Below are 24,812 nucleotides of genomic sequence, written 5' to 3'. Positions count from 1 at the left end.
AAATGCCGGCACATATTTTTAGAACCTGCAAAAAAAGAGAGGCAAAACCACTATTCAAAACCTCGCCAGGTTTAAAAAATAAACGGTTTTTGTAAACTCTAGCATCGAATATGAATGCCCACACTTCAAATTCTCTGTACTACCTTGCCGGTTGATGAATAGATTGAAAGTTTTTCTCGCCAAAAAAAAAACCCGGAGCAGGGTCGTGTCTCGGTCCCACTGTGGCTGATCATCCTCGGACCATACTTTTTTTGTGCTTAAAATGTAAGACAAAAAAAGTGTGTGCTTTGGAATTATTAGTGGAGAAGAGATATCTGGTGTGTGATGGCCGATGAACGAATGTACTAACACCATCTCCAGGTCCGAATACATCCATCCCTCCATCGCAACGAAAAGAGGCCCATACTCGATCCAACATCCATCCATCCATCCATTTCCATCCCCTCCGAGACCCAGCGAAGCAAGAATCCGAGCGGAAAGGAAGGAAGGAAGGATGGCGCCGTGGACACCATCGCCCGTCGCCGCCACCGCCGCCGCCGCCTCCCAGGCCCAGCTCGGCTTCTCGGCCGCCCGCCCGGCGCAGGCGCGGCAGGCCGCCGTCCTGCCGCCTCTCGCCCGCAGGTTCCCCGGCTCCTCCCTCCTCGCCGTCAACGCCCCCGCCCCCTCCCCCTCGTGGAGGCGCCATGCCCTCGCCACCGAGGTCGAGGGCCTCAACATCGCCGACGACGTCACGCAGGTAACCAACCACCGTCTGTCCACTGCCTCCAGTTCAATCACTCCATTTCCAGTGTGTGCCCGGTCAGGAGTAGCGGGGTTGGTAGGATTTCTGCTGCCTAGAGCTTGCTGATGCCACAAAGCCTGAACTAGTAAAGATCTAGTTTGACCCTGCGGCATCCTTCTTTCATCATATCTCAAATCATCCTAGTTTCACACGGACAAATTCTTCATCAGTAATTAAACAAAACATCATCCATCTCAGAGTTTAAGCACCCGTCTCAGGATTTTTTTGTTTGTTGTTGAATTTGATCGCAGCTCATCGGCAAGACGCCCATGGTGTATCTCAACAAGATTGTCAAGGGCTGTGTCGCCAACGTCGCCGCCAAGCTTGAGATTATGGAGCCCTGCTGTAGTGTCAAGGACAGGTTACATAACAACTTCTCATCTGCCTCCTCGTTTCAGTGTTTCGTTTTCTTCCCCTGATGGACCGACCAGCTAAGCAGCTCCCAACCGATTTATGATTCAGGATAGGAATCAGTATGATTTCCGACGCTGAAGAGAAGGGCTTGATAACACCCGGAAAGGTGAGATACTTGCTGACTTCTTTTCATGTTCCTTCTCTTTTGTACTCCTTCCTTTTCTAAATATAAGCCCTTTTAGAGATTTCAATAGAACTACATACGGATGTTTATAGACATATTTTAGAGTGTAGATTCACTCATTTTGCTCCGTATGTAGTCTATATTGAAATCTCTAGAAGGTCTTATATTTAGGAACGGAGGGAGTAATAATTTGTATGAAGAGATGAAGTTATTTGATAACAATAAATGCATATTAATTCCTGTTCTCTGCTCAGAGTGTTTTGGTGGAAGCAACAAGTGGAAACACAGGAATTGGTCTTGCTTTCATTGCTGCTTCCAGGGGATATAAGTTGATACTGACAATGCCCACATCAATGAGCATGGAGAGGAGAGTCCTACTCAAGGCTTTTGGCGCTGAACTTGTGCTCACAGATGCTGCAAAAGGGATGAAAGGGGCCCTAGATAAAGCTACAGAGATCTTGAATAAGACACCCAATTCATACATGCTTGAGCAGTTTGACAACCCTGCCAACCCAAAGGTAACAAAGAGAAGTAGTCATGTGTCTCTACTCTTATGTAAGTGTGCCTATTACTTCTAACCTACTTGAGTCTGATGTTTATCTTTATTGATTTTCAATCAGGTACATTATGAGACTACTGGGCCAGAAATCTGGGAGGATTCAAAAGGGAAGGTAGATATATTCATTGGTGGAATCGGAACGGGCGGAACAATATCTGGTGCTGGTCGTTTCCTGAAGGAGAAAAATCCCGATGTCAAGGTTCCTTCAAATTCCACCCAAATAAGATGTACTCTGTTATATTCTAAAAAAACTACTCTATAGTGCTCATACTGTTATCTTTTTCTAGGTTATTGGTGTTGAACCTACTGAAAGTAACATACTCTCTGGTGGTAAACCCGGTATGTTTGCTATCAGAAAAGACTTCCTTTGAGTTTTCCTTTAAAAGAAGACATACTACCTTTGGGCTTGTCAAACTTATGTTCTTTGCCTTACAACTGTTATCCGCTTGTGTAGGCCCACATAAGATTCAAGGCATTGGAGCAGGATTTGTTCCTAGGAATTTGGACAGTGATGTTCTCAATGAAGTAATTGAGGTCAGAGTTTTTGCTATCCGTCAGTATATTTCACCTTTTTTAGAATAAAAGCAAGACATGAAGGTTGTAGTTTCTTTCTTGAATTCAGCTGAACTGTGCCAGTTATTCCATTTCACTGTATTTTCTTAACGTCTCACCATAGGCTGATAGTTCTATTATGCTAGTTCTACGTAGTTATACAAGCACAATTGCATATGCTAGTTCTATTGTGGTACGTCTTCAGTCATGTGGATGTTGTCCTTGCATGAGTAGATCATCCCTCCTTTTGCTCTGCTTGGTACAATGCAAATGATAGGGTTGTGTGGTACTACTTTCTTAGGACTATTACTGCAGAGCTTTCTTTTCTTATAGTTATATCTAACCACGTTCTGCTTATGTTCTAGATATCAAGCGATGAGGCCGTTGAAACAGCAAAGCAGTTGGCTCTTCAGGAAGGATTGCTGGTATTGTAATTTCACATGTTGATGCAATTTTTGTGTGTTCCATACATTGATGCGGCGTTCTTTTTGAGATATCGTCCTTTAGTTGCAAATGTTTATATGCTTAAAGAAGCTGGGGAATCATGACACACATCATGCTAGTCAGTTTTTTCCCTTGGCTTGCTATGTAAGTGTAAGCACCTGGCGGTCTTCTCTGTGGATCTAGACTAGAAATAGTGGGTCTTTTCTTAGTACTACTATGCACGAGGAGATGCACGAGGAGGAGGAGGTTAGTCGGTGGGCAGGTGGTACCTCAGAAGGACAGTTGTTGTTGCATCATATCCACATAATCTCATGTGGGGCCAGGGCGTAGGAGACCACCATATAATCTCATTGTTGCAAAAAATCATGAACCACTTGTTCATATGTATGTCTGTTCTGTTCCTCATATGTAGTGGTTAATAAGTATAGTAGGAAGCTTGCATTTTTTGTTTCTCATGTCAGTCAGTCGTCTATGAATCAGAGGTCAGCAACCCTGAACCAATATATGAATGTATGTTGTGCAGGTCGGGATCTCGTCTGGGGCAGCCGCGGCCGCTGCCATAAAGGTCGCCCAGAGACCCGAGAACGCCGGGAAGCTGATAGTGGTAAACACCGCTGATCTTACAACATGTCATATTTCTAGCCCATAGAACTCTTCTCTTGAAAACATCCAATGACGATCGACACCGACATTGCTGTTTGTTTTGTGTGCGCGACAAACAGGTGGTGTTCCCGAGCTTCGGCGAGAGGTACCTGTCGTCGGTGCTGTTCCAGTCCATCAGAGAAGAGTGCGAGAAGATGGAGGCCGAAGCGTGAGGACCATTTCCACGCTTTGCAAAGAAGCTTTTTCTGCATCTTCCTCTTCCGTCGAACCGAATAAGAATAAGGCGGCATACATGGAAACGAACGCTTGACCTACACCTGCCGCTCACATTTTGTTGGTATTGATTGATTGATATATGATGATACACATGGTTGTAAGGAAACAATCACATCACTTTTTTGGAGGAGCAACGCTCGCTCACTCACTCACTCAAGGCAGAAATCAGGCAGCTTGTATACGTTGAAATTTGAAAATGTTTGTGTTTGATGTTTTTTCTGAGCTTGGTTTATCTCAAGGTTTGACGGTGTTTGTAGTTTCATTGTCTTGTTGTTGGTAGGTTCGATGTCGTAATAATAGTTTACGAAACCTTTTATCCCAAACAAGTTGGGGTAGGCTAGATATGAAACTCTTTCACGAGGACTTCCCAGGAGGTCACCCATCCTAGTACTACTCTCGCCCAAATGGGTTTCATACCCTTCACGAGGACTTCCCAGGATGTCGTAATAATAGTAAGGAAAAAAATGATATAAGCGTTTTTTTGTTCAGTTTGCAGTGTAATTCGTAATAAATAAAACGAATTACTAGTAATAAATAAAATGAATTACTACTAAGAAAATTTAAAAAAATAAGTGAGATGAACTGGCACTATTATCATGGAGAAATTCAGTTTCCATTTTTTGTTCCTGGTGTACTCGACTCGTTTTGTTGGGTCGTTGGCACGTAGAGAAGGTAGGAAAGCGAGGAAGCAAGTGAGGAGACGAATGATGAGCAGTTGCAGTTAGGTTGGTTCGTTGCTTCCACCCCCTCCCCCTCTCCCACCCACGACTCCTCGAACCAAGCCAAGCAACCGCGGCGCCCCAGACCGACGGACGGAGACCAAGCCAGCCAGCAAGCCATAGGCGGCGGATCCCGGCCCCGCCGACGAGACGCAGAGAGAACCCCGCCCACCCCCTCCAGGACCAGGAGCTCGCCGCCAGAGCAGCAGGGGGGAGAGGAGCCGCCGGCTCGACTCCTGCCGCTCGAGCAGCCAGCAGGCAGCAGGCCCCTCGCGCGATTCGGATCCCCCCGCCGACTCGCGCGCGCCGGAGATCTGGACTCCCCTCGCCCCCGCCGCGCCGCCGTACCGGGGACGGGAGGGGAGGATCCATGTCCCAGCCCCACAGGCGCAGCACCGGGAACGGCAACGGCGGCGCGGGCTCCGGCGCCGGCGGGGGCGGGGGCGGGGACTACATCAAGTCATGGATCATGTGCGGCAACCTGCAGCGCGGCTTCGGCTCCCTCGTCCGCGAGCCCTGCGGCCTCAGCCCGGACCCCTACTACCTCAAGGTCCCCCTTCCGCCGTCTCCTCCTCCTTCAACCACACATCTCCCTCTCTAGTCTATACGCCAATGCCATCAGGATGGATAACCAGTCCTCATTGTCAACACCTCGGCATCGTCACCCCTCTAAATATAGCTTAGGCACTCGTCTTGTCAGCCGGCACAATGTTTATATTTAGCATATATACAGCATAGACTCTGTATCGATACCTGCCGCACCAGAACCAGAGTCTCCATGGCATTGTCAGCTGTGCGCAGCTTGATTCATGTTCACCTCTTTTGCCCGCACTACTCACATTTTGCGTTCTTTCTTTCTAACTATATCTGCGATTCGATTCTACAGGGGGGCAAAATGCTCAGGCCGGAGAAATGGAACGCGTGTTTCGATGCCGATGGGAAGGTCATCGGCTTCCGTAAGGCCCTCAAATTCATTGTCTTAGGGGTGAGTGGACTATTAGTATTCCTTTAGTGCTTCAGAGGCTTGGTTTTCATCTCCTTGTGCCTATGTTTGTAGACATGTCTGCTATGTTTTTTTCCGGCCTTCAGGCATCACCTTCAAAGCATGATGAGAAACGTATTGCAATGCCTTATCATGCCCTAGGAAAATTATGTTTATGCTGTATTCTATATCAGAACCCAGGAAATATCAGTTACATCATATGTTGACCACACCTTACACAGTTCATTTGACATTAGATGCACCACCCATCTCCTTGGAAATTTAGATTAGCTACGCTCATTGTAGTAATTTTCCCTTAAAATGCCAATCTGATTACTCTAGAAAAAAAGGGCAGCCCGGTGCATGTAGCTCCGGCTTGGCGCAGGGTCCGGGGAAGGGTCCGACCACTTTGGGTCTATTGTACGCAGCCTTTCCCTACATTTCTGTAAGAGGCTGTTTCCAGGACTTGAACCCGTGACCTCATGGTCACAAGGCAGCAGCTTTACCACTGTGCCAAGGCTCTCCTTCGATCTGATTACTCTAGCTGATTGTGAAATTTTGCACCGTGAGATGAATGAATCAGATTGCTTTCTTGGGTTAGTGCTGTCCTTTGATGTAAACAGTGGGGGAAAAGGAATCATGTTCCTTCAAAGCAACTCATGTAATGCACTGCTATTAATCTTTGTGTAGTATGATTTTTTTTTCATAAATAACCAAACTGTCAATAATTTAAGCACAGAACAGACTGGTTTTCTGCTCTTAAAGCAGCTATTTACCTCCATTATTGATGTGCAGGGCATGGATCCCTCTATTCGAGCAGAAGTTTGGGAGTTTCTTCTTGGGTGCTATGCCTTAAGTAGCACAACAGAGTATAGGAGGAAACTAAGAGCCGCTCGAAGGTTTGATCCCTTTTTTTGTTTTTCATACGATGCTACCTTATGTTTAGAAACATGATTGTTTTCCATTTTATTATCTTGAATAATAGGCTGTAGCAGGCTTCGATTCGGTCATCTATGCATTATACTGAAATTGGAACCTCTGTAGCTAAATCTCCACATCCTATTATACTGAAATTGGAACCTTTGTAGCTAAATCTCCACATCCTTTCCTTGTTGTCTTCTATATATGAAGCATTAAAACCACTGCCGCAGGCTACAGTTGTCCTTATGTTTGTATCTGTGTGTTGAAGAACATGGGAGACAACGTCTGATACATTTGATGTAATTGGCTCCATGGCTTTCATGGCGGACTAGGCAATCATGCTACCTGACTGTTCCTTGGGTGGCATAAGGTGACCATAAATAGCTGTCTTGAACAATAAATTAGAGAGGTCAACACCAATAAGGGAGAGAAGTACTTCTACTTCTACACTTCTATAGTAGAGAAAAGCAGATAAGCAAGTGGGGAGATCCTAGCAGTAGAATAAAGCTAGAGAAGGTTGAGGAGATAATGGCAGTGGAGCATTCGCAGAGGAGGTTGGGGAGATCATAGCAGTAGAGCATAGGCATAGCAGAGGCTGGGGAGATCATAGCAGTGGATCACAGGCAGAGGCGGTGGGGGAAAACAAAAGAATGGTGAAGAGCAGATAACAGAAGGGACGGAGGGAGAAACGGATAACTGAGAAGGGGGAAAAGTGGAACGGAAGTGGAGCACAGGCGGAGCAAGGCAATGCTGCAGAACTAGAGACAGCCGCCCAGGAAGGGAGTGGGCGGAAGCCCGTTGGCGGGAGCATACTCTCTCTCTCTTTCTCTCTCTCTCTCTCTCTGTCCCTCTCCCTCCCTCCCTCACACACACACACACGCACACTGACAGACAGACACTTAAATCCCCAAGCGACGAACACCACCCAGTCATGGTGACCACCGAGCTCCTCGCCATGCATGTACAGACTTCCATGGCCTCTGGTTATCTACCGTGACTGCTTTTACGCCTACGCAGCACTGAGACAAACATAATTGGCTCGATAACTGTATTTACTTTGGTAGTCCACCTCACCTGCAGTTTTGTGGTTTAACCTTGTATTCTGCACTTCCATTAGGCCCCTTCATTCCCTTGATGACTCAAGATATTTTGCACTTATACTAGAGAGTAGGTAAATGAAATACAGAGAATCTAAGTAACATGATTCGTAGGTAGCTTGGGTCAATATAGCTAATTTTCTTGCTTCGTGGCCACTAGTATGTGACAACTGAACGTTCAGTTATCGAACCACCAATGTATAATAACTGAAGGTCTGAACCATTACTGACCAATGGTTATATATTCCTAGTAGTGGTACAAGGATCCTAGTTTATATCTATATGGTATCTCTACATATGATTTTTCATTCAAACATTATATACCCTGATCGGTCATATAGTAATATTTCCTCATACCTAGGAGACTGGAATGTTTGTTTTGCATTTGTTATGTATTCCTATGTTGCAAGCAGGGTGACCAAATTCCTACTTTTGCAATTTACCGTGATGTCTTCCCTCTTATAATTTTACACATGTTAGCTGTAGAGCATTTTCAGAAGCATCTAACCTAGTGATTTTTTTTTATTTATATGAAGGGAGAAATATCAATGTTTAGTTAGGCAATGCAAGAGTATGCACCCAAGCATTGGTACAGGTGAGCTTGCGTATGCTGTTGGCTCAAAGCTGATGGATGTCAGGACTATGCCAAAAGAAAATGACAGTAGAGAAGAAGTCAGCACAAGTCAACGAGCCTCAGAAAATGCACCTGGCAGTACAGTAGAAAACTCGAACTTAAATTATGACTCTGCTGGAACACCAGAGTCACAAAGCTGTAGCAAATCAGCTGAAGTAGCTGGTTTCAACGCACATAATGATAGCTCTGTATATAATTCATCCAAATTTATGGTGTCCTCCACAGTGGTGAATAGTTGCTTGTCAGATTCTGGGGATTACAATGACATGGGTGAACCAAGATATGACAGTGAGACGTTCATGGAGTATCCCTCCCTGCCTGGTACAAACTTGTTCGCAAATGATGGTGGGGATGTCAATGGGGTTGACGAAAGTCTTTGTAGTTTCTCAGTTCCTGAAGATAGGTTAAGACAACGTGACGAACGCATGCACAGCTTCCAGATCAATAATAACATAGATCTCATTATGGAGTCCAATTCCAGTGATCTGTTTCGGGCTAGCAACAGTGACTCAGCCATCTTTCACTCTGATGCGTTCAAACAGGGTAGATGGTTGGATGACACTGGCTACAACAGGGAAATAGTAGATTCTTTGAAGATATCTGATGCGCCAGAAGCAGATTTTGTTGACGGAACCAAATCCGACAGTCCGGTTGCAAACAAAGACAGAGTCGCCGAGTGGCTATGGACATTGCATAGAATTGGTATACTTACTCTTTTCCCCTCACACCACACAATTACAATGGCCTCTTATTATTGTCATATTGTGTTCTAATTGCCAGAAATGGTTATGCAGTGGTCGATGTTGTCAGAACAGATAGCCATCTCGATTTCTATGGAGAATCAAGAAATATGGCGAGAATGTCAGATATACTTGCAGTTTATGCATGGGTTGATCCTTCCACTGGATACTGTCAAGGTTTGCATTTTGATGGAGCATTACATCGTTTTGCTTCAATTATTTAAGCTGCCTAAATGGTATAAGTTGACTGTAGGTATGAGCGATCTTCTTTCCCCTTTTGTTGTTCTATACGAGGATGATGCAGATGCCTTTTGGTGTTTTGAGATGCTACTGAGAAGGATGGTAATTTGCATCTATGTCAAACTATACTGGCTTATGTTAGGTTGGTATTTTGCGTGACTTAATACATGATACAAATTTTGTTGCATCTCAGCGTGAAAATTTCCAGCTCGAGGGACCTACAGGAGTTATGAAGCAGTTGGAAGCATTGTGGAAGATCATGGAATTGACAGATACAGAATTATTTGAGCATTTATCAGCAATTGGTGCTGAAAGCCTCCATTTCGCTTTCCGGATGCTGCTAGTGCTTTTTCGTCGAGAGCTATCTTTTGAGGAGTCGCTGAGCATGTGGGAGGTCTGTCAGGCACTTCAAAGATATTTGTGGTTTAGTTTGGACGGTTCCTAATTTGTATAGAGATTTTTTTCTTGGGTATTTAGTCGTTAGTGTTCCATGAAATTTATACGAGAATTCTTTGAAATAGTTGATGTTTGTGACAAGATGGTTAAGTTAGTGTACATGCATAGCAGAATCTACTAACTATTTTTTTTATTTGGCATTACACTAGCCAAGGGGAAGTACCCACATAAATCAACAATTATATTTTAAAGGCTCTTCATTTGTTCGGTTAACTAACTGTGCTTTCTGTCTTCAGATGATGTGGGCTGCTGATTTTGATGAAGATGCAATCAGGAATTTGGAAGCGAACTGCCTAGAACAATTGCTACTAGATGTGAAGAATGATTTTTCATGTGAGGCCAAAGAAGAGCCCCGGGTGAACAAGTACACGAGAAGAAAATCCAAAAGCAGGAGATCCCATCGTAGAAATGGTGAAATCCGCGTGTCTTGCAACCCTGGAGTGAAATCTAGTACAAGAAATCCCCTGTGTGGCTTGTCAGGTGCTACTATCTGGGCAAGGCATCAACATATGCCTCATTTGAGTACAAATGTCTTGACAAAGAATGGAGACGACGAACTGCCTATATTCTGTGTAGCAGCAATCTTGATAATAAATCGGCACAAGATTATTAGAGATACTCACTCAATAGATGATGCTATCAAGGCAAGTTGGGTCACTACCTTCTCTTTTCGAATTTTCAGTCACTGTCCCCCCCCCCCCCACCACCCCCCCATGTTATTTAAAGCCTTGGGTGCATGAAATAACTAGTAAAATTTATTTATTTGCGGCAGACTTTTGTGCATTCCAGTTTATGGGTAGGATTGCACGTTTCAGTTTTGATAGTTTAACACTTGCAAGCCAGGACAGCTGCTAGTAATTCTATGTATAGCATGATATGTGTATATAAGTTGCTCTCAAGCTGAAATTGGATGGATCATGGCATGTCAATTTCGTCAAGTTTATATCTACTGCAACTGCATCTGTATACATGTACTCTTCATTTTCCTTGGAACTGAGCTGGTCCGTTTGTCTTCAGATGTTCAACGACAATATACTGAAAATCAATGTAAAAAGATGTGTGCGCCTGGCTGTCAGGCTGAGGAAGAAGTACCAGTACAAGGTAAGTTCTGATACGATCACATTGGATATTTGAGTTCCTTGTGGGCATGAGCATCATCCACTACATGGTTGGGGTTTTGAGCTTTGTTCTTGTGCAGTCACTAAAAGGAGGTTCAGAGTGATGAAAAAAAATAAGGAAATTGAAGAATTCATGTTTCCCCTTAGAAAAAATTCCATAATTATATTCAACCATAAATTTGATCTCCAAAGGAGGACGGCGTCGGAGCAGCAGTCCTAAGCATCTCCAGGATTTTCTGTTGCGAGGTTAGGTATATAAATTATCAGGCAAATATCTTTGCCTATGGAGTTGGCTGCAGATGATTGACAGAATTTTGCATTCCTTGTTTTACAGGATAAATTGTACATATGAGGATGGTAATACCTGGAAACAGTAGTAGTTGAATCAGGGGTTGAAAGGGAAAGTAAAGAAAAAGGACCCCACAATGTTTGATGCTGTCATTGTTCCTGTTGTACAATAATCATGATGATTAAGTTATTTATGATTCTCGAGCAACCGTTTATGGCGTCGAAAAAAGAGAGGAATGGATGATGTGTATAAATCAATCTGTAATCGATTCCAGTGGATTCAATATAGAAGAATAATACAAAGAGCCTGGTTGTCGCGTACGCGGTGTTATGTTTTTCTAGAAGTGAAAAGAAAATGCTTTGTTTGAAGGTGGAAAAGGATTTTATATTTTTCTAGATGTTAAATACTGGTGTAGAAATTAATGGGCCTCAATATTATGTTGATATTCATGAGGTCACCCTAGCAAACTATTGTTCCGTGGGAGGTTATCCGAGTGAATGCCGCAGTCTGAGAGCATATCATCAAAATACCACTCCCAATAAATGCTCAGAGAGTTGTTATGCTAAAATAGATATATTTGTCATGCTATTTTGTATAAAGATTGCTATCTTGTAAAGAAAAATTGCCACACTAGCAAAAACATTGTCAGGATTTTGCCATGCTGCAGTAGAGTAATTCTCATACGTTTTCGAGGATTCGTAACATGGAGAATTGCTAGCCTAAAAAGAAAATTTCCAACTTAATCAGAATTTGCCATGCTACCAGCAAAAAATTGCCATGCTTGCGTCGAGGAGAACCGGTGACAAATGGCCATGCTTTAAAAACATAATGTATCGTCGTGGATTTATTCACTCAAATTGCCACGTGTCTTGCTTTGAGATTCGTACGAATGTGTCACATCACATTCGCTCGAAAAACGTCTCTAAGCTAACGTCGGATCGTTAACATTTGTAAAATTAATACTAGTAGGTTCTTTTGGTAAATTGATATTTTCTAGGAACTATAAGGGTATTATTTCTTGACTTTTTTTTTGAGGGAATGATTTCTTGACTTTTTTTTTGAGAAATTATTATTTCTTGACTTGGGACAATGGGCTTTTTTTTTTGAGGAAAGGTCATCATGGCTATGGGACAAAGGGCTTAATAAGAGAGAAAACATCGATAATGGCCCAATCAGCAGCCGCGGCCCATACAAGAGAAGGCCGGCTGTCTCCCTCGAGAAGAAGATAGAGCGAGTCTTCTTCTTCCTCCCTGCTCCGACCGAGATCCGCTCCAGTGGACTCGATTAGGGTTAGGGTTTGCCTCTCCGATCGTGAGGCGGGTTGCTACATCTGCCTTGTTCGTCGGATTCCGGTAGAATCAACCACTCGATCGACTTAATTTCCCCCGCCGGTGCTGCCTCTGTTTTGCCGAAGATGCTGGGCGGACTTTACGGCGACCTCCCGCCGCCCACCTCGGCGGCCGGCGACGACGACAAGCCGACCGCCTCCGTCTGGTCGAGCGCCACCAAGATGGCGCCGCCCACCCTCCGCAAGCCCTCCGCGACCTTCGCCCCTCCCACGTCCCTCCTCAGGAACCAGCACCCCCGCCCCGCCGCCGCTCCCAAGGCCAGCGCCGTCCACCAGCAGCAGCAGCAGCAGCCGCCGCACCCCCTCCCCCTCGCCTCCGCCGTCACCACCACCACCGCAGCGTCCTTCCACCCCGCCCTCGTCGCCGTGCAGTCCACCGTGCTCGAGGAGTACGACCCCGCCAGGCCCAACGACTACGAGGACTACCGCAAGGAGAAGCTCAAGCGGGCCAAGGACGCCGAGATGAAGAAGGAGCTCGACCGGAGGCGCCGCGAGGACCAGGAGCGGGAGAGGGAGCGCGAGCTGAGGGAGGCCGAGGCACGCCTGCGGGAGGAGCAGTCCAGGGCCTCCTCCCTCAACATATCCGGCGAGGAAGCCTGGAAGAGGAGGGCCGCCATGAGCGGCGCTGGCGGCGGCGCTACTCCTCAGAGGGTCTCGTCTCCGCCCCACGGCGATGCCAGTGGCTTCTCCATCCCAGGCTCCTCCTCCTCTGGCTTGGGCGTGGGCGCCGGCGGCCAGATGACCGCTGCCCAGAGAATGATGGCCAAGATGGGGTGGAAGGAAGGCCAGGGGCTCGGCAAGCAAGAGCAGGGAATCACAGCGCCTCTGGTTGCTAGGAAGACTGATCGGAGGGCAGGGGTTATTGTCGATGAGAGCAGTTCCAGGAGGCCCAGATCAGCCAACTTTGAAGGCCAGCCCACCAGAGTAGTGCTGCTGCGTAACATGGTAAATATTTTTCCCATGACTTCTGCATAATAAGAGTACCACATTTTGTCAACATTTTCAGGTTTGTATGAATAAGGACAAAGTAGTGGTTCATGGGTTATCCCTGATTTCCCTTCTTAGGCACTGAGTTGCAAAATGCATCCTTGTGTGTTCATATACGCTGACATGTATTATGCTGTTATGCGAATATCTAAGCTGAAGTTAGTTGGTTGTCTAATTTAGATATCACCTTAGCAACCGCCAACCGTACATCTGCTGCTGTTGTTGATTTATTATTATTACTGGTTTCTCATACATAGACAGCATCTATTCTAGAATATCATCATCCAATTCTGAGCATATAGTTTTTAGTATTGTCTCTACTTGTGTGCTGGTAGCCTAATACCATCTAGCAAAATGTAGTTAGTAGTTACCTATGTGACATAATTGCCTTGCTGGTCCTGACTGATATGTGATAATTTACAGTAGAATGTCCAGTCAACACATAGACAGGTATCAGGTGGCATATGTATTTCAGAATTTTTTGTTTCTGTTATGGTTGAAGTGCACAGGCTATTGTTTGATCTATTTTCAGATGATACTGATACACACATGAACTGTAAAGACTAAAGACTTAAAATTTTGAAGGGTGATTAGCAATATATAGAGTGTGAGAATCTATTTGTGTAATTGTAATTTATATCTATGCTGTTGGTTATTTTCTACAAGAGAACTTGGGGTGGACAAGGTAGTGCAAAATCGCAACTAAATAGTTTGCTGACTGCGTTAGCTTCCAAATCTAACCACTGTATAGCATAGACAGCTCATACATGATAATTTTGGTTAATAGGCAGCTGGGAATTGTAGTCTTTACAGGTTGCTGTTGGCTTATTCAATATAAGCTGGTTGCTTTTTAGTTCAATATAAAACGTGTAACTTAAGGTCAAATTCCATGTAAAGAAAGTTCAGTGTATGATTGATTCTGTACCAGTGGGTTTATATGAGCTCTGCAATATAATCACTGAACTTGAATGTTGTGTTATTCTGGAAGGCGTACTTCCAGAAAACAGTTCTGTTCTATTTTATTAGTATAATCTTGAATAGTACTCCCTCCGTTCCCAAATATAAGTCTTTCTAGAGATTCCAACAAGCGACTACATACAGAGCAAAATGTGTGAATCTACACTCTAAAATATGTCTATATACATTCGTATGTTGTAATCCATTTGAAATGTCTAAAAAGACTTATATTTAGGAACGGAGGGAGTACTTGATGGGCATAGAACCTGATGAATTTGTCGAATTTGGGTACTACAATGGCGTTACCCAGTTTTGACCACTGAGGGTTGTGATACAAAAATATAGGTCAAACAGGTTGGGTTTTTTTTATCACAGAATGCATTCAGCTTTGTGAGTTTTCTGATGAGGCATCATTATAGTTTTATCTGTCAAGTGGTATTTGATCTTACATGATGAAGAGTTGTTTTCTGTGGGATCAGGGTTTGCCCACTGATCTACTGTGTTGTTTGACTATATGTTTGTTTTTGACTGCTTAAACTGGGGCCTTATGCTGGGACATAGTGATGATACCATAATTTTTTAGTGTTGCTTCATAATACATGTACATGATTTGTTTCTAGTTAAGGTGTGAGTTTTTGTCTAGTGCAACATGTTTTTAATCATCACCATGAAACATGTGCAGATTGGTCCGGGCGAGGTTGACGACGAGCTGGAAGACGAGATTGCCTCGGAGTGCTCCAAGTTTGGGGCTGTGTTGCGCGTGCTGATATTCGAGATCACCCAGGCAAACTTCCCCGCAGACGAAGCAGTGAGGATCTTCGTGCTGTTCGAGAGGACAGAAGATTCAACCAAGGCGTTGGTCGAACTGGAAGGGCGCTACTTTGGCGGACGCATAGTGCACGCCACCTTCTTCGATGAGGGAAGGTTCGAGAGGAACGAGCTCGCTCCGATGCCCGGCGAAGTACCAGGGTTCGACTAAACCTTCATAAGCAGACTAAAGAACTGGACGTTGGTGTCTCGGGTGTAATTTAATCTAGAGCATGAACGCTGTTTTTCTCTTTTCTTTTGAGGACAGTTTACAGCATGTTGACCTATTGCCGTTTTATTATTGTAGAGTTGTTATTGTTATATATTCTTTGTCTAGATGTAGGGGTGAGCATCTGCATCGCATTCCCACTTTCCTTCTTTTTTTGAGTGTGCATCAGGTATTGTTGTTTTATTTCTTAGTACAAAATAAATTCTGGCACCCAATGGTTTTGGCAATATTGATCCCTCAAGCCCAAACATCCACCTCTCTTTGTCAGGAGATTCTGGTGCATATTGTGCTCATCGTCTGCAGACTCCACCAAAAACTGACCTTTGGTAAGATCGAAATGTCGACATGTTATATGCACGAATGACCTGAAAACATAGTACCCCGTCCGTTCCTAAATATAAGAACCCTTTTAGAGATTTCAATATGGACTGGAACACGAACGGAGGGAGCACAAGATAAAACTGCTCATTCAGTTCTCTCTGTTTGTCTGAATTTTTATACCACCACAGAAGGCAGTTTGATAATTCAATCGACGACTGGGAAAGTAAATTACTGATAACATTTATTCATCAGGCGCTTACATCAGGAAATCAAGAAAAGAAAACTCGCAAGAACGAAAAGAGCACTAAAGACGAAAGAAAAAGAGTAATGAGCACGGTTAAACTGAAGCACCCTGCTGTGCCTGCGCGTGGTCTGCCGCTCATCGTCACTCGTCAGCTCGGGCGCGGGCGCATTCCATGAGGTGAACTCGCCACGGCGGATCAAAGGGCGACGGCGGTACCACAAGCCGGCACTCATCCTCGAGGGCCCAGCAGCCGTGCGCGGTCCTGCGCCTCGTACCAGATGTTCGGCGTCACCTTTGTCGGAATCGGCACCGCCAGTCGTTATCATTGTCACCGCGACTCCTCCCAAATCACCCACGCTCCTTCGCCCGTGCAAACCAGGCGACAGAAATCATTAACTGCAAACGTTTACACGCACAAAACGAGAGTAAAAAAAATTAGGACTGGCTAGATGTCAATCGACTGATCATTTTTTTTCATATAACAGGGGTCTTTGGATTAAGATACAATTCATACGACGGGGGCCTTTCCATCAAGACAAAAGCGAATAAACCTTACAAATGTAAGAATACAAATTGGGAAAAGCTTCCTTTCCGCCCGCGGATCTCACGCAAACATCAACCGCCTCTTCCATCTGCCACGTGCTACCTTGGCCCACGTCTTCCGCGCAATCTTATCTCTTCCAGAGAAATCAAGGTCAAAATATCTCACGTCGCTCTCCTCTATCTCTCAGGTCACCGCACATATCTTTTTGTTGCACACACACGAAGCGCCTTGCAGTCAAGCAGCCATGGATTTTTCCTCATTCCTTCCAGCACCTTTTTGCAGCAAGCCATGGCGCCCCAAGCTGCCAATCTATGGATATGCGGTCGAGCTGTTTGCGGTTGCTAGGAGCTGCTACTGCACAGACTGAGTTTCTGCAACAGCGGCGTTGTTGTGATGCGGCGAAGCTAGTGCAAATACGACGCAGTTACGAGTTTCCGCAATGTAGTCTCTGTTGCAAAAAAGAATTGCAACAAATGTTTTGTTGCAGGAATACGACGCGGCGACGAGATTCTGCAACATGATTTATGTTGTAATTTTTTTGAAACAAAGGTTTTTTTGGCAGAAATACAGAGTAAAAGCTGAAGATGTTGTTGCAAATTTTGCAACAAGTGTCTTGTTGCATAAATACAAAAGGAGGTCAGAGATGCTTTTGCAAGAAAGGTCATGTTACAACAGAGGTCTCACAACAGGTGTCTTGTTTCAGAAAAATAAGAAAGAGAAACGACTGGAGGGCTCATGTTGTACAATCGGACGGCTCGCGCCCCGGCCGATCTTTTGAAAAGATCAGCTGGCGGACGCGTAGCCGACTGGAGGGCTCATGTTTTAACAAGGTCATGTAGTTTTTGCAATTTTTGCAATATGGGTCCCATTGCAGAAAATTAGATGTGGCGGAGATGTTGTTTTAATTTTTGCAACAAGGGTCTTGTCGCAGGAAATTAGACGCAACGAAAGATGTTCTTGCAATTTTTGCAATAAGGATCTTATTGCAGAAAATTAGACGCGTGGAAGATGTTACAGAAAATTAGACGCGTAAAAAATCTTGTTGCAGAAAATTAGACGCGGCGAAAGATGTTGTTGCAATTTTTCTAAGGGTCTTGTTGCAGAAAACTAAAGAAGAAGAGGTTTTGCAAGATGAGTCTTGTTGCAGAAAATTGTAGAAGATGAGATTTCACAACAAAGGTCTTGTTGCAGGAAATAAGAGAAGACCAGATCTTGCAACAAGAGCATTATTACAGGAATTGTTCTTGTTGAGAAACCGCGCGTGGCGCAGATCTATAGGGAGCCGGGGGCAAGAGTGCTATTATTTCTGCAATAGAGCGGTTGTTGCGGAAAATAACTAGTATATGCGGGGCACAGGTAGTAGATCGGGCGGCTATCAGGTCGGGCATTCAACGACCGTGAAGGTGACGGATAAAATCAAAAAATCGGCCGGCGGACGCGTAGGGTCGCCCATACAAAATGCGTTACGAAGACTTAAACAAGAGCAAATGCCTGCCTGAACTACTGTTATGGGGAGGGTAACTGGCTAACGACGTCCAACACCATGCCTGTAAATATTTGTTATAGCAAGGTGAGTACATGACATACTCTGCAAGACTTACCGGAGCCCTACATTATTTATGGATCAGGTATCAAACGAGGGCTAGGGGTTTAGCGGCAGCAAGCACTAGCACCTATAGAGACACGCTACAACTTATGCTATCAGAGATAAGGAAAAGAGTGTATGAGAACCATCTACGCTAAACGTTGTGCAACGCAACCCCATGGTTGCGCCCACGCTGAGCATCTATCCTATCACAAACATAAGAGAGCCTTGCATTCTCCTTTGCACCACCCACACAAAGAAGAATCCCCAAGGCGTTTAGTTGGAAAGTTTTATTAAATAGTTAAAAATTGTGCAAACTCTATTACTAACAATAGTATTAAGGGTTGGCAAGTTTTGGAGATTACAACTTGAACTTGTGCTATGATGAAGTCACCAGAGCTCCAAGTCGTCCATGACAGCGGACATTATTATTAGAATATATTTATCCCTGCAGGGGTGCACCAATATGCCTTTTATAAGCTCCACAACCAAAACCAACTATTCGCTTAAAGATCCATCGATCTTCACCTTCATGAAGTGTTCTAGCGGCTTCTCTGAGCTACAGTCGCAACGTCGGAGGAAAATTGTGGTTGAACTAGGATGGAGACTCAATGCCGCGACGAGGCATTGTGTCAACTCGAGGACACATATCACCTACTACGAGAGCGCTATCGATTGCCATTGTGTCGGCTTTATCACCTGCAGGGCATAAACATGAAAAGCTACAACTTGTGATTTTTTAAAATACAATTATTTTAAAATGTATTCATGAATTTATAAAGTTTACATATTCAATAGAAATTTACTAATTTAAGGTGATCACGAAGTTAAAAAATTCTCGAATATTTAAAAATATATTCCCGAATTTAGAAAATATTCGCTCTTTTAAAATAGGTGCATGAATTTTTAAAAATGGTCACGAACTTGAAAAAATGTTTTATGAATTAAGAGGGTGTCTACAATTTTTTAAACATTTAATAAAACTTAAAAAGGAGAAAGGAAAAATACGAACAGAAGGAGAAAGGGAAATGAAAAACGCAAAAGAAAACCGATAGATATAGAGAAAATTAAAAAAGGGAAAAGAAAAGGAAAAAGCTTACCTTCAATCGACCGATAACGCTCGCGCGTCCGCCGGCTCCGCGTCCGTCGGATCGTGTGTTGATCAGACGGACGAGAGCGTTCCTCGCTTCCGCGTCACGCGCAAACGTTTCTGAAACTGGGCGGCTGTTTCAGGAATCATTTATGCAGCTGTAACGCTCTCGTAGTGCTCCCGCTCCCGCAGCTCCGTTGTGTCTGTTAGGGCGGCGGTGGTGGGATCTGGTAGGGCAACGGCGGGCGGCGACGGCGCTCGGTGACGCGGGCGCATCCAACGCGGTGGCGACGACGACACAAGCAGGTACGGCCACGTGCTCCTTCCCCTCATTTCTGGTCGGCTCTCAGATGGTTCTCCTCTGCTCGGCGGCTCCTCCTCGGCGGCTACGCGGGCTCATCGCAGTGGTGCTCTGTTGTAGTGAGGCACCCTTGTCGGTGCCACCGATTTAGGTGTTGGACTGTAGATGTGTAGTTGTAGCAGGGGATTGGGATTTCTCAGATCTGTTTTTGTTGCAGAAACTTCTGATTCCTTTGTAGCTAAAATTGGCTCGTTATAGTGATGTGTTGTAGGAATTTTTGTAGCCCAAATTTGGCTGTAGGTGCTCCGTGTATGCTATTCATTTGTTGTGCTGTTAGGTAATCTTTGAATGTTCTAGGTTCTCCTGTCCTTTGATGTTCTAGGTTGTTATAGCTCAAATTGGCTAGTAGGTAATCTTTGAATTTTTGCAGCTCAAAGTTTTTTGTAGCTTTCTGGCTTGAATATTAGTGATACATCATTTTGATGTTCAGAGAGAAGTTTCTGTAGCCAATTTGATGTTCAGATAGAAGTTTCTGTAGGAATTAGTGATGCATTAGTGTAGGTTATGCTTCAGGAATTTTTGTACTGCTAGCTTATAGCACAGGAAACTTAGTTTTTGCTTCTGAAACTACAGATATGTTTTCTCTGAAATTTAGTTATTGTAGGTCATGTTTCAATACTTTTCTCTGAAACTACTCATGCAGTTATCCATTTTGTTTTCTCTGAAACATATCTGTGCCTCAGTACTTTTTCCAATACTCATGCAGTTATCCATTTTGTTTTTTCAGAGAAACATATATGTAATTTCTTTTTAGTTCAAAGCTTCTGTAGCTCATGCAGTTATCCAGTTTGTAGTTTCAGAGAAACATATATGTAATTTCAGAAACAGTAGCTATATTTTAGAGAAACTTACGTTTCTGAAACTATTTAGTAGGTTATGTCTGTAGCTTATGTTTTGTGAAACTACATGGAATGTTTGTACTGCTAGCTTATAGCACAGGGAACTCAATTTTTGCTTCTGAAACTACATATATCCTTTCTCTGAAATTTTAACTATTGTCCCAATACTTCTCCATGATTTTTTAGCTCATGTTTATCTGAAATTAGTTGGATTAGCTAATTTTCTTTCAAACCTTGTTTTACAGAATGCCTATCTTCCAAACTCGTTGGTCAGCAAAGCGGCTGCGCGAAATAGCCAATGACATCAAAGGGAAAAAGAGAGATGTAATAAGCAAGTCCAGCTTCGAGGATTTGCTGTTTATATCTCCTTTGGTCCCTCCTCCTGAAGAGCTTCTTGATTTCATTATTATGAACATTGACCCTAAGAATCGTGTGCTGAAGTATGTAATCTTCGCCTTTTTCTTGTATTTCTTTTCTGTTGCATAACACCTTTTGTTTTCTTTATTCTCGCAACATCTACTGATTTTTTGCAGGATTAATGACCACAAGGAGATCCACTTTTCAAAAGACATGGTTAAGAAGATATTCAATGTCCCATCTGGTAGCAGACCGATAGAGTTTGGGAAGAGGGGCAAAGCTGATTTCCGTGAAGTTTATCTGCACGGCGGGGATAGGGCTCTGATAGCCGGCGCAGTTTCCGTCTTATCAAAAACAGATGATGATGACACCATCGAGAGGTCATGGGTATTACTGTGCCTGGCTTTGGTCCTAACTCCTGGGACAGGAAACATGGTCCCCCTAGATTATCTTTACACCCTGCGAGATATGAGTACGGTCCATGAGTTTGAGTGGGATGAGCATATCATGTGTGATGTGATGAGAGAAGTTAAAAAATACCAGGATAGGAGGAATGAGGGTAGAGGGAAATTTCTCATCGGTGGATGTCTACCAATGCTTCCGGTACACCCTTGATTCCTGTAACATCCCACTCCTTTTATCCCGCAACAACAAATCTTTTTATTGAGGCGCTGATGTTTTCTTTTCTTTTTTGTGTCTTTTTTGCAGATAATTTACATGGACCATCTTGATGTGCCAAGAGGATGCTTAGTTGATCACACCATCAACTACTCGCTTCCTAGAGCTTGTTTTGTTCATGAAATGGACTTTTGTGCTGTTGTCGCAGTGGACACCCTGGATGATGGGTTTGGGAAGCGTCCAGTAAGTGATTGAAACTGAAAGACCTTGCTTTTTTTGTTTTTATATAGAAGCCATTTGTCTGTTGCAATTCTTAACTATTTTTCTCGTCTTTGTAATGCAGTTCAGGACCAGTACACCGTACGCAGTAGTTGAGTTCATGTCATATGTAGATCAACATCACCAAGGAGCTGCAAGTGAACATGTCACAGAGGAATTGCCGGAAATCAGCGAGCAAGGGGGTGCTGTTGGGGCGCAACACACACTCCAGATGTGCCTGAGAGCTCACACATGCAAGCAAATGTACATGTGGGAGCAGATGCGGGTTCTCAAAGCCCACCTCACGCCAGTACAGGGGGTACCAATGGTAGCGCAGAGCATGTGCATGAGCCGCATCCATCTAACATGGAGAGTGGTGACGACGTGTGCGGCTCTTTGGAGGAGTGGCTCCATGCATTGCCAACAATCGAGGAGTTAGAGGTGGGTTTTTTTCTCGCAACTCATTTTTTCCTTTTTTTTTCCTTTTTCATATTTTTTGCACCTTAATTTCACTGGCATGTTACAAACTACTGTCCCTACCAATCTAACGCCATTGTTTCCGTGCATCGCAGTTGCCCCCACAGATGCAAGTCATATTTAACAAGCACAAAGAGCTCCATGCCAGAGAACTTAATGTTGCATTCAGCTCATTTGGGAGGGTCTTGCAAGGCATGTACTGCAAGTGAATGGGCCTAATGTTGTCTGAGGCACACAAAGCTGAGTGCAGCATTCATGGACAGAGAGCCGAAGGTGAAGGCATCACTTTCAGTGTACCAGGGGGGACTTCTGCTGCAGGCATGTCTGATGGGGCTGCAACTGAACCTTTTGCGCAACAGCCCAAGCATCCGGAGCAGCCCAACATTCACCATGTCACTGTACCGCCTCCGCAACAGCCCAAGCAACCAGCCACTGCCACTGTACCATCTCCGCAACAGCCCAAGCAACCAGCCACTGCCACTGTACCATCTCCGCAACAGCCCAAGCAACCAGCCACTGCCACTGTACCATCTCCGCAACAGCCCAAGAAACCAGCAGCGGAAGTAGGTCAAAACAATGATGCCCCACCCAGGATGAGCGATGACAACACCGAAAATGATCAAAGCAACGACAATGATCAGAGCAATGGCAGGGGAGAAAACTCATGCAGCAAGGCAAACGACACTGAATTTAAGCCTCCTCGCAGCCCAAGCTTCGCACATGTGAATCTGAGAGGAGGCCAGGCACGCTTGAAGATGGACATTCTTTTGGATTGTTTGAACCGGGGAGTGATGATGATCTACTATTTCAGGAGTTTCCTCAAGTTCGTACATCCCCTGCAAAAACTTTTGTTGCGGATTTGGACTCCTTCTTGTCGATCCGTATGAGGAGCCCTTTGTTTGGTGAATCTCCGGCTACCTCAGCTGGGCCAGTTTACGATGTGACTCCCATCGCAACACGTCCTCCAATTTCGACAGGCCCTGCAGGTTATTTGCACTCATCTCTCCCCAACTACTTTGTGCTCAAACCCATGTTTTGTTTTGTTTACAGAAACTCAGCATTTCCATGCTCCAAACCATTACTTTTTCTCATCTTGTTTCTGTTTTCTTTTTCATTTCATTTGTGGGGCAGAAGCAGGAGTAGCTGAGACAAGTGAGGAGGTGGTGATTGAAGCAAGCAGCGGGGGAAAACGTGATGCGAAGAAGCCCACACTCAAGAGAGTTGCAAAATCGCCAGAGAACGCACCGAAGCTGAAGAGGATGAAGAAGATCATAGTTAATGCTTCCGACGATGCCATATACAAGCAGTACTGTTGCACAAATTACCACATAAAGGACCCTCCTGAAGGCAAGCCCTTGTAAGTGTGTTTTAGCCCTTTTTTGTGCTGATAAATTGTTCGTTCCATCCATCTTGTTTGCCACTAACCGAGCCACTATTTTTTTGCAACATGCATACCTCCATTCATTAGGATAGGTGGGTTTGATGTTTCGTTCAAGCATTTCAGCAATGGGCTAAAAAAGCGAGCACATTTGAACAATGAGGTCATGTCGCTTTATGTTGAAAGCTTCAACATCGAGCACATGTATAGCAAAAGAAAACCTAGGAAGTTTGCGTTCTCACCGCATACAGCCGTGAGTCAACTACCCATTTTTTATTTTTTCACAATAGAGTTTCTCCCCACAACTTCCATATCTTTCTAACCAATACCTTCTTCTTTGCATCAGTCCAAGCTTGCCGTGGACCCAAGCTCATTTCAGACACGTTCTTGCAGCAAAGATCTTGAGAGGGCCTATGAAAGAAACAACATCATGAAATCTGATCAAGTAAAAAAAATGTTCTTGCATCAAAGCTATCCTAGCACAACATGCTCTGTTTTTCTGAAGTTATTTTTTTGTTTCTTAATTTTGCAGTTGTTCTTCACCATTGTCAAGGACGGACACTGGGAAGTTGTGGTTGCAAACTTGATGCACAAACAATTCAACGCCTTCGACTCAAGGGGTGATGACCCTGACTATGTCAACATCCTCGAGAAGCCATGTTGCAATCTGGTATGGACGCTACACCTCTTTCCTTTCTCTTTTTTTCATTTTTTCTCTATATAAAATTTGTTCTTGTGGTACCAATCATACAAGATACAACTGTGTAATCCATCTTTTCGCAATATCAAATTTTGTAGATAGCCAACTTCAAGACTTTGGTCAGAGAACAAAACCCATGGAACCTTGACTTTGACAAATTTGATCGTCTCAGCCCGAATGGGTACCCGCAGCAGTCAACAACATATTGTTCTCTAACCATTTTCCTTTTTTCATGTGTCCATCCACAACTTTTTTATGTTTTGTTGTCAAGTGAGCAAATTTTATATGTATTTGTGACTTTTTTTTTATTTTTGACAGGTTTGATTGTGGGTTGTTTGCTATTCTATACATGGAGAATCTAACTGGCAGTGGGATGAGACCATTCAGCGCGGTATGCCCTTTTTGCTATGCAACACTACTAACTAAATAACTTGTTGTTTTTGGAGCACTTGTTGTTTCCATTTTTTGCTAGTTTTCTAATGGTAATCATGTTTTTTGAATTTTTCTCCTAACTAACTTACAAAGCTCCCTTGTTGTATGCCCAGGACACGAGGTCATTGCTCAAATTCCGATCATTTGTTGCAGCGAAGCTTTTTAAGCACCCTCAAAACACACTCAACTCAGCCGAAGAGTTCCAGAAACTGTTGAGTAGCTCGTAGAAGATGTCAATCGGAGCAAAGTATTTCCTAGATAGTTTTAGGCTGCTTTTTTGTGGACAAGTGTATGCGCTACATCCTTTTTGTGTAACCAGAAACAACAAGAT

The 24,812-nt window shown here is 44.1% G+C and overlaps 2 protein-coding genes across 2 annotated transcripts; both read left to right on the top strand.

The window, feature by feature from the left end:
• The first annotated feature begins 449 nt into the window (after positions 1 to 449).
• Positions 450 to 3,985, top strand: LOC119274878 (cysteine synthase-like). Its single transcript, XM_037555622.1, has 10 exons — positions 450 to 736; positions 1,033 to 1,142; positions 1,244 to 1,301; positions 1,574 to 1,837; positions 1,940 to 2,077; positions 2,166 to 2,217; positions 2,333 to 2,412; positions 2,796 to 2,855; positions 3,398 to 3,478; positions 3,597 to 3,985. The coding sequence occupies exons 1-10, from the start codon at positions 494 to 496 to the stop codon at positions 3,687 to 3,689; spliced, it is 1,179 nt and encodes a 392-aa protein (XP_037411519.1). The 5' UTR covers positions 450 to 493; the 3' UTR covers positions 3,690 to 3,985.
• Positions 3,986 to 4,470: 485 nt separating this feature from the next.
• On the top strand, positions 4,471 to 15,411 carry LOC119279335. The gene is made up of 11 exons (XM_037560606.1): positions 4,471 to 5,022; positions 5,359 to 5,457; positions 6,250 to 6,353; positions 8,009 to 8,808; positions 8,901 to 9,023; positions 9,100 to 9,188; positions 9,280 to 9,480; positions 9,779 to 10,186; positions 10,560 to 10,643; positions 12,265 to 13,242; positions 14,924 to 15,411. Exons 1-11 carry the CDS (start codon positions 4,843 to 4,845, stop codon positions 15,218 to 15,220), a joined length of 3,363 nt encoding a protein of 1,120 aa, XP_037416503.1. The 5' UTR covers positions 4,471 to 4,842; the 3' UTR covers positions 15,221 to 15,411.
• The last annotated feature ends 9,401 nt before the right edge of the window (positions 15,412 to 24,812 follow it).

Source organism: Triticum dicoccoides, chromosome 3B, assembly GCF_002162155.2.
Source record: "Triticum dicoccoides isolate Atlit2015 ecotype Zavitan chromosome 3B, WEW_v2.0, whole genome shotgun sequence".
NCBI classification, from domain to species: Eukaryota; Viridiplantae; Streptophyta; class Magnoliopsida; order Poales; family Poaceae; genus Triticum; species Triticum dicoccoides.
Note: the sequence above shows the minus strand (reverse complement) of the source record. Positions and strands in the feature narration are given on the sequence as shown.